The 10,112-nt window shown below is 40.5% G+C and overlaps 1 protein-coding gene across 1 annotated transcript; it reads left to right on the top strand.

Moving 5' to 3' along the window:
- The first annotated feature begins 859 nt into the window (after positions 1–859).
- adat2 (adenosine deaminase tRNA specific 2) lies at positions 860–6,026 on the top strand. Its single transcript, XM_038726595.1, has 6 exons — positions 860–1,089; positions 2,256–2,360; positions 2,793–2,943; positions 3,026–3,132; positions 3,401–3,473; positions 5,890–6,026. The coding sequence occupies exons 1-6, from the start codon at positions 994–996 to the stop codon at positions 5,916–5,918; spliced, it is 561 nt and encodes a 186-aa protein (XP_038582523.1). The 5' UTR covers positions 860–993; the 3' UTR covers positions 5,919–6,026.
- The last annotated feature ends 4,086 nt before the right edge of the window (positions 6,027–10,112 follow it).

The raw sequence follows: 10,112 nt of genomic DNA on the forward strand, positions 1-10,112 counted from the left end.
AAAATCCATATCTCAAAAATATGAATAACACAGAAATGTTGAATTGACAAGAGCCTTTAATCTCTCAATCTGGTTCAGTACACACAACCAGTCTGCTGTCGTTGGTTCATGCAGTGTCTGGAAATTTTAGAGCACTTCATGCCTACATCGGCTGACAAATTTTTATGGAGATGCTGATTTTCTTTTCCAGCAAGACTTGGCACCTGCCCACAGTGCAAAATCTAATAGCCTAACTGGTTTGTTGACCATGGTATAACTGTGCTTAGTTGACCAACCAACTCCCCTGACCTGAACCCCATAGAGAATCTATGGAGTATTGTCAAGAGGAACATGAGAGACACCAACAATACAGACAAGCTGAAGGCCGCTATCAAAGCAACCTGGGCTTCCATATCCCCTCAGCAGTGCCACAGGCTCTCACAGGCCTCTATGCCACGCAGCACTGTTGAGGTAATTCATGCAAAAAGAGCCCCGACCAAGTACTGAGTACATAAAGTAACATTTTTTCAGAAGGTCGACATTTCTGTATTTTACATCCTTTATTCTAATATTCTAACAGTTTTAGACATGATTTTTTTTTTATTTCCATGAGTTGTACACTGTAATCATCAAGGTTAAAACAAAGAGAGTTTCACTTTTTGACTTAAATTACGAGGGAAAAAATGAACTTTTTCACGATTTGCTCATTTTTTGAGATGCGTGAGCAAGACGAAAACGGTTCCATGCTTGAAAAATACATTTAATAAATTATGCTTTTATTTTATCCGCATTTCCGGTGTGCATCCAGCCAACTGTAATCGACTTGACGCACAGAATAAAGCGTGATGCGCGGTCACGTCTGGAACTGGTCCGTCCCGTATTATCTTCCCCCTGCCGGTGTACCTGAATGGCGTGGAAACTACAGCGGACACAATCGTAGCAAAACAGTGAAGAAATAATCTATAAATCTTCATTAAATAATAATATGACCTTTGTTAAGTAGTAGTAGTTGCCATGGGAAGAGAGGAGGGCAGTAAAGCTGATTCGGCGGAGAGTTTCCACCCGAGTGATGAGGAAATAGAGACGTGGATGGCCAGCGCTTTCGACATGGTTAGTGATAATCTGTCAACATTTCAGCCTAGTAACTTTGACTAAGTCTTTGTTTGAGTTGTTTTTAAAGATTTCAAGAACAAGTGTAAACAGTAGTGAAATAAAATTAATGAAAAAGATGAAAATAATGACAATGAAACACAATAAAATTGATATAAAAGCTGTAATGATAGAGTGAAATAAAAGCTGGAGTAGAATCCAAATAAAATAGATTAAAAAGATATAATCTATAAGTGGGATTAAAAAATATAATTAAAAGATAAAATAAGAATAACAATTTACAACATAACTGCAATAAAATAAGTGAATAATCAAGAACTTTCTTTATATAGCCAGGATGTTTTAAAGCACTTCCAGCTGCTCAGATCCTCAGGCAGACTGTTCCAGCGGGTCAGGGCATAAAAACTGCTTCATTATAGTCCTGCACTTTTGAAACAACATACAGACTCGGGCCGGAGGACGTGAGGGGTAAATGTACAGGCTCATACACTGTGAGCATGTGAGACATATATGCGGGGCAAGACCACTATGTGCTTTAAAAATAAGTAAAAGAGTTTTAAATTCAATATGGAAACTGAGAGGCAACCAATGTAAGGACTTTAAAACAGTAATGTGTTCTCTTCTTCGGGCTCTGTTAAGAAGTTGGACTGCTGGCTTCTGAGTCGGCTGTAGGAGATCATTACAGCGGTCCAGTGTGCTTTAGTCTCTCTGTGTCACTCAGAGAGAGAAATAGTTCCAGTTTAGTCATTTTTATGAAGTGATTTAAAAAAAAGAATTAGTTGCAAACCCCACATGAGTTTAAAGTTCAAGACCGCACCAAGGTTTAGGCTTGTTGGCTTTGGATAAGTCCATGGGAAATACATTTTGTGACCAGTTTTCTCTGTCTTTCAGTTTTATCCTGGTTGAACTGTAAAAAGTTTTATGACATCAGAAATTAATATCTAGAATACCTTAAAAAATGGCCCTATGATATCAGGAGACATGTGAAGTTGTGTGACAGTGGCACAACAATGGAAAGAGATGCTGTGTCTCCTGATAACATCACAGAGGGCCAACATATATATACTGTATATATGTTATACCGTTTTATACTCTTTCTGTTTAAACCTTCTGACTCTACATGTGTAGCTGCTGTGTGTTGACCTGCTGTAAATGTGTTGCTGCAGGCCAAAGATGCTCTGGAGAATGGCGAGGTGCCGGTTGGATGTCTGATGGTCTACAATGATGAAGTTGTGGGGAAAGGACGGAACGAAGTCAATGAAACCAAAAATGTAGGAAAAATTAAGTAATGTGTTGTCTCTGAACAAACTCCAGTTGTTTTATTGTTTTTATGTGTGAGACTTAAACTTAAGGTTGAGCCCCATGTAGAAATCTGTCAGTTATAACATTGCTGTCGTGTCGGTAAAAACACAAGCTTGTATAGTCACCAAACCACCACGATAACTTGGTAAACTCAATGTGCTTTACACAAGCACAGTGCATAGAAAGAATATTGACCACTGAAGCTTTCGGTATTTAAAGTTCCACTTATCGGTATTTATAAACAGTGCTGATATTTTATCCAGCAGGATAAAATAAAAGGATGGTTGCAGGAGCTCTTAAAACCTTCATTTTCAAAGGGAGTTTGGCGTTAGGTATATCCAGCTCGAAGAGAACGTGCCACCTAAGCTTTCTCTGTGTGTGTTTCTGTTTGTGTGTGTTAGGCGACTCGCCACGCTGAGATGGTGGCCCTGGACCAGCTCCTGGACTGGTGTCGCCGCAGCAGCCTGGATGTGAGCAGCGTGTGCCAGCGAACGGCCCTGTACGTCACCGTAGAGCCATGCATCATGTGTGCTGCAGCCCTGCGCCTCCTCTGTATCCTCCCCCAACCCGTGTGTGTGTGTGTGTGTGTGTGTGTGTGTGTGTCGACAGCTGTTGTTCCTTTACCAGCTGTCAGATATCCCAGTGGTCGTGTACGGCTGCAGCAACGAGCGGTTTGGAGGCTGCGGTTCAGTTCTAGACGTTTCCTCTGAAAACTTACCTCAGACCGGGACAACGTTCAAGGTCTGTTTGTCCCTGGTATTTTTATTTATTTATGTTTGTACAATAGCTGTTTGTTGTTTGTGTGTTTTGTGTTTGGAGAGTACTACACTGTGATGTTTGTGGGTGATTTCAGCCCCTGCAGCCAGGTTCCAACATCTGGTGGATAGCCTTCCCAGAAGAGTAGAGTCTGTGATAGCAGCAGTTTGGTGCTCATGGTTTCGCACCGACATGTTCGGCTGTCCGCAGACTTTTGACCTCATGGTGTACATTACTGTGTGTGTGTTTTCAGTGTGTTTCAGGTCACAGAGCAGAAGAAGCTGTAGAGATGCTGAAGACTTTCTACAAACAGGAGAATCCAAATGGTGACCAGAAACCATCTTCTTCTCTTCTTTTTGATTTTCATTTGTTATTTTTTCCTTTTAATCACATTTCTTTTAATATTTTCTTTTATAGTTTAGTTTTTTATGCTGTTTCTCACAAACATTTTTCATTTCTTTACTATTCTCTCTAGGGCTCTCGCGGTGAAGTAATTTCCCCCGCGGTAACATGTTTGGGCTCAACAACGAGCTATGTAGTATTATCGCATCATCAATGAAGTAATTTGGTGCCAGGAAGTTTAGGAAGTTTTGCGTGTCTGTAAACAACTGTCTCCTCGTTCTGTCCAGTTAAATATGGTGTGCCTCAGGGGTCGGTCTTAGGACCCATTTTGTTTTCCTTGTATCTGCTTCCCCTTGGACATATTATCCATAAACATGGTATTTCTTTTCATATTTATGCTGATGACACACAAATATACTTGCCTGTCAGATCCACAGACCCTGGAATGCTGAGTTCACTTAACAACTGCCTTTGTGAAGTTAAAAAAATGGATGTCAAATAATTTCCTCCAGCTGAACTCAGACAAAACAGAAATCCTGGTCATCGGGTCCCAGCAGATAGCAAATCAAATACTGCCATCTGCTGGTTCCCTAGTAAATCACATTAAGCCTGTGGCAAAGAACCTTGGTGTTTGGTTTGATAGTAATTTAAATTTCGAGCAGCACACCACAAAGCTTGTTCAATCATGTTTTTATCAACTTAGAAATATAGCAAAAATTCGATCTATGTTAACTTTTAAGGACACCGAGACCATTTTACACGCCTTCATCTCATCACGCCTGGATTATTGCAACAGCCTTTTCACCTGTTTAACCCAAAAATCTATTGATCGACTCCAGACTGTCCAGAACTCAGCTGCCAGGCTTTTAACCAGAACAAAGAAATATGACCACATTACTCCTATTTTAGCTTCATTACACTGGCTCCAAGTGTGTTTTAGAATTGACTTTAAAAATCTATTGATCACTTTAAAAGCTCTTCATGGCCTCTCGCCTTGTTATATTTCTGACCTTTTAGTCCCATACGCACCAGCACGTACCTTGAGATCCTCGGGCAGAAGTCTGTTGTCTGTTCCAGAGTTTCGACTGAAAACTAAAGGGGACAGAGCGTTTGCTGTCAGGGCCCCGAGGCTCTGGAACAGCCTGCCCGAGGAAATCAGGTCGGCTGAGTCAGTGAACTCTTTTAAGTCCCTTCTTAAAACATACTTTTATAGGAGAGTCTTTCCCGATCTTATTTGACTTTATCCCTTTTATTTTTATTGTATTTTACTAATTTTATATTTATCTGTATTTTAGTCTTTTCAATGTTTTCATGCTTTTATCTTGTATTGTTTTTTATATTATTGTCTTTTGGGTATTATTGTCTTTACACTTGTTAAAGCACTTTGTAACTTGTTTTTGAAAAGTGCTCTACAAATAAGGATTATTATTATTATTATTATTAGAGCATAGGAAGGGTGTCTGTGGATCTCACCTCGCTGCACAGTGAGCCGCTAACAGCAGCTTTATGGTCAGAGCCCGCTAACTGCTGGGTCCAAGCAAACTCATTTCTGTAGTTTGTCTGTGTCCTTTTCACATGTAGCTATATCGTAATCTTCAGGGTATATTTTGTCAAGTCAATTTACAAACCGCAGCAATGCGCACACACACAGCGGTGTGGAGCAGAATGTGCAGTAAAACAACACGTTTGAAGTCAGGTCGCAAACAGCCCATGGCGATCCGGCCTTGAACACGAGTAGTATGTAGCTGCAGTACCGGAGGCTGCAGTTTCAGGACCCCAATCCTAGGACCGAAACTGCACTAGCTGTCTGGCTAGCTAGCTAGCTAGCTTCTGCTATGTTACTATTGACAGCCCCCCGAAACCAATTACCCGTATCACAACCATCACAGAGTGTGCGCCTAAACTTAAATTAGTGATTATATGCATGTAGACCGGTTAACCCTACAGCTGCGAGGCCGATGTGCTAGCAGACAGGGTTAACCTCCTTCGTGTTGCTGTGCATTACTACCACCACTCCACTAGATGGCGCTGTCGCAAAAGAACTATGGTCCTAGAACTGCAGACACAGGATTGCAGGGATCCTGAAACTGTAGCCTCCGGTACTGCAACTACATTATATTGCCTTGAACCGTTACAGAGCTCGTTACGAGTGTGGAACTTTTGAAGCACTAATTTATTTAAGTGTAATGAAGTGTAATGTTTGAACATCATGGATGTTGTGGTGCTTCCCATCCTCTGCGGTTGGCTTGGCCAACAGTATCTGAATTTTGCGGTTATCGCGACAGCCCTAATTCTCTCCTTTGTCTTCACAATTCTTCACCATTTGCTTTGTATTACTTTTGTTAACTGTCTTTACTGTTTTCTTTTCTCTAACAGTATTCTACTTTCTGTCTGTTTCAGCCCCGAAACCCAAAACGAGGAAAGACTGAGCTTTCACAGACAAACCAGCTGCAGATTCAGTTTTTATTTTCCTTGTATTACTTTTATATTACATATTTTTATTTTATTTTATTTATAAATGCCATTATCAAAAAAAAGGTGTGTTTCATACAGACCTTCTTTAGTTAGTTGCTTCTCTTCCATCCGGGGGCAGAAATTAAACTGTTGACACTTTAAGGTGATGAACACTTCTCCACAACATCAGCTTTTCATGAACTACAACGCTTGTGTCATCTTGTGTAAGTCTTAAATTTAATCCGCTCACAGACAATCAAGTGAAACTACAATTGAAAAAACAAAAAAAACATTAGAAAGTCCAAATATATACTAAGAGTAGAGAATGGAAAATTGAATTTGTTTTATGCTGTTGAATTTTCCGTGGGTGGCGTTCTCTTTGCTCGTCAGCCATCTATTCTTTTACACAGCCGCACAGTTCTGTTTGTTCTCTGACTCTAAATGTAAAAAAAAAAAAAAAAAAAAACACTTCCTGTGTTATTTTTGTGAGAACAAGACAGACAGTGTGAGGAAGTGTCTGTGTGTGTCTGGCAGCACCTCTCAACAGGAGTGACCTTCACCAACTGCTCATATCACACACACACACACACACACACACACCCTTCAGACTTTCTGTTGTTTCACTTCCTCTCACACACACACACTCCGATATGCCACAGTATATGTGTGTGTTGGTGGTGTCTGCAGCTGGGAGTGTCAGAGAAGGTGTGTGTGTTTGTGTGTGGTTACATCTGTGATCTACATGTGTGTCCTGCTAGGGTTTTTTTTCCTCCTCCTACTGAGTGCAACGAAGCAAACGAGATTTTTAAACTCTTTCTTGCTTTGTCTTTCACACACCATCTCTGTTTTTAGTTCCTTCCTTCCTGCCCCACTTCCTTCCTTCCTTCCTTCCTTCCTTTGTTCGATTTTCAACTTCCTCCATTGTTTATTTTCTTCCTCCCTGCCTTTTGCTTTCTTCACTCTTTTTCATCCTAATACATTTTTTTTCTTCCTCCTTTATTTCTTTTAGTGGCTCATCAAAGTTTTTTTTGTTTTACAGTTTCCCTCTTCAATTCCTTACTTTTTTCTTCCATCCTTTCGTCTCTTTGTCTTTAACGGTTCAAAATCACTTTCTTCTTTCCCTTTCATTGTTTCCTTTTTCCTCTCCATCTTTCAGTGGAGCATCTTATGTTTATTATTCTTTCCTTCCTCCCTCCTTCCTTTCCTACGTTCCTGCTTATTTCCTACTTTCATTTCTTGTCTTCTTTCCATTTTCCACTCATTCCTTTCTTGTTTTGTCTTTCCATTCCTCCCTTCCTTTCTGGTTATTTCCTTATTTACCTCTAGGCTCATCATGTTACTTCCTGTTTTCTTATAAACATTAACGGTTCATCCGCAGTCATTTCCCCTCCTCTCTTCCTTCCTTCCTTCCTTCCTAGAAGAAAGTGATGTGACGAACTGTTATTATATATATATATATTCTTCTACTTACTCTTTTACATTCCTCTTTATGCAGACGTGTGAAATAATTGCACATTCACCATACTTCCGGACAAAAAAAAAACAAAGCATGAACTCATCACGTGAAAACAGCTTTTCACATGACAGTTTCCCATAAAGGCGCACAAGCTTTCAGTGCTTACGTGTCACATAAACATATTCTTATTTCCTTCATTTCTAATTAAATCAGATTTATCGCAGGTAAAACGTGCCTGCCGCCCTCCAGCCTCTCTCTCTCTCTCTCTCTCTCTCTCTCTCTGCTCGTTAACATGTAAATCTATGCTAATTAATGCAGAGCAGAATATTCGAGAATGTTTTAATGTGTCACCTCAGAGTGGAGGCGTTGACGTGTTACTGAAGAGAGGACACACACACAGCAGTGCAGAGTTAGCTGTTAAGTGCTAATGAACAGAGTGTGTTGTGTCAAACTCCCCTTTCCAAACTGACAGTAAGAGGAGTCACACACACACATTTACACACACACTGTCGAAAAAAAAGCGGTGTAACATGAGATGTCGTACTGTGTAAAAAGGTGAAAGAACAACATTGCCAGAGAAAATTAAGGAGTTTATATTTTATTATTTCACTGCCAAATGGTGGGAGACGAGAGGAGGGGAGGGGCGCTTGTTTTCTGCTTAAGGAGGAAGCAGAACGTGGGCAGTTTGACAGGAAGTGTTTTCTGTTGATGTGTTTTGTGGTTTCACTCGGTTAACCTTTAAAGTCTAACGAAAAAGAAAGGAAACAAACTGAAATCGTGTCGCTCCACCCTTCTGCTCAGCGCTGGGGGAGGAATGAAATGCTAAGTAGTGCCTGAGTTCCTTAAAGTCATCTTTGAATCTGTCAGCTTATCTTTATTGTATGTATATTTCTTTTACCTTCCTTTTCTTTCAGTTGTCTCTAATTCTTTTCACATCCTTTCTACCTTTAGAAATCCACTTTTTGCAGTTTGTCAGCGGTTTTCTGTCTTCATTGTTCGCTTCCGTTATTTGCTTCCCACAGCATGCTGTTTTTTGGTCTCTTTTCAGTTGTCTTTGTCTTTGGTCACTTCCTGTTTTGTTCAGAGACGGACCGCATCACCTTTTCATATATTTGCTTTTAACCTCAAGGGAGTGAAATCTCGTCAAGCCTCCGAGCCTCTACACTCGGTCGACACATTATTTTATTCTGCTTTATTTCGACAGATTGCCAGCTGGGAGTCGCTAGAGAAAGCGGTGAATGTGTGAGTGTTCATCTCATGTACTAATTGTGGTTTTAATTTTCGAGTGACAGAGAGCTGGTAAAGCAGTTATAGCGGTAGTGGCTACATGTGGCGGTGACCCAGTGAGTGTGTGAATCCATTAAAAGAAACTGAGGCCAAACAGGAACTCTTCAGTCTCCTGTTGTGATGATCTACTTTTCAACATGTCACTGAAACACACACACAGAATAGTAGCCTTTAAAACAGACACTGATCTTAACAGCATCTCAAACTGTCTGTTTCTTTACCTGCATGTCAGTCTCAACAGTCCTTCTATCTGAAGGACAAAATACATTGTTTGTCGGCATCTTGCTCGTGTACTATCAATGTGTAATTTTGCCAACCTGATTATACACACACTTCTATTGCACATATGGCCGTCCTCGGAGATCCCTGCTCTTCCTGAGGTTTCTTCGATTTTTAAAAAAAGGGTTTTGTTGGGGGAGGTTCTCCTTTTCCAAATTTAGGGTCTACAGACAGACGGATTAGATTGTAAAGCCCCTTCAGGTAAATTTGTGATAAACTACATAAATAAAACTGACATGACTTGGTAAAGGTCTGATGAAGTTTACAGAACTAAACCTACTTGGTTGTGGTTTGGGAAAACCTCTGTCGTGGTTAAAAGAAACCTACTGGATGTAGACTGATGCTGGTAGCAAACTACATTCTCGGGCGCAGAGATCACACACTTTGTACGTCCAACCCTACACTTTCCTGTGTATCTGCTTGTTGGGCTTTGGCTGTTAGAGCTCACAGACTGGATACTTGATTAACATCTTTTAAATCCCTTGTTAAATCTTACTTCTATCCATCCAACTCTTGCCATTTGAAATGTTTAACTTTATGTTTTATGGTCCCTGTTGTTGTTGTTTTTTTCTTCAGTAAAGCACTTTATAACCTTGTTAAGAAAAATGCTATATTAATAAAGTTTATTATATTGTCTGTTTTCTCATCTGTCTTACTTACCAACATCTGTCTTTCTTTCCATCCCTCCAACCTTAATCTGATCAATTGCTCATCATTCTGGGTTTTTTTTTTGTGGAACAGTAGAGAACGGTTCTTTTCTGTGTCTTAAACAGGACACACGCACATTATAAATGATCGGTCACTTCATTAGCTAGTTATCATATTTGTTAAACCCATGAAGATGCAGTGTGTTGCTCATCTTGCCTGAGATCAGGTTCTATGAGGTCTGGCTGGATCTTCTAGGGGTGGTGATGGCGCAATGAATAAGACGCATGCCTTTGGTGTGAGAGACCCGGGTTCATCTCCCCCCTGCTCCTAACGTGTCCCTGAACAAGGCCCATGGTTGCTCCAGAGGTGTGCGACCTCTGACATATATGGCAATCCTAAGTTGCTTTGGATAAAAGCGTCACATAAATGTAAATGTAGTTACTTGCAGTCAGAAGGCGAGCCTTCACTCAGGATTCAGACTGGACAGACTAACAGGAAA

The sequence above is a fragment of the Micropterus salmoides genome, unplaced genomic scaffold (assembly GCF_014851395.1).
Source record: "Micropterus salmoides isolate LMB-PRFRI ecotype aquatic unplaced genomic scaffold, ASM1485139v1 Ms_hic_scaffold_18, whole genome shotgun sequence".
In the NCBI taxonomy this organism is placed as follows: Eukaryota; Metazoa; Chordata; class Actinopteri; order Centrarchiformes; family Centrarchidae; genus Micropterus; species Micropterus salmoides.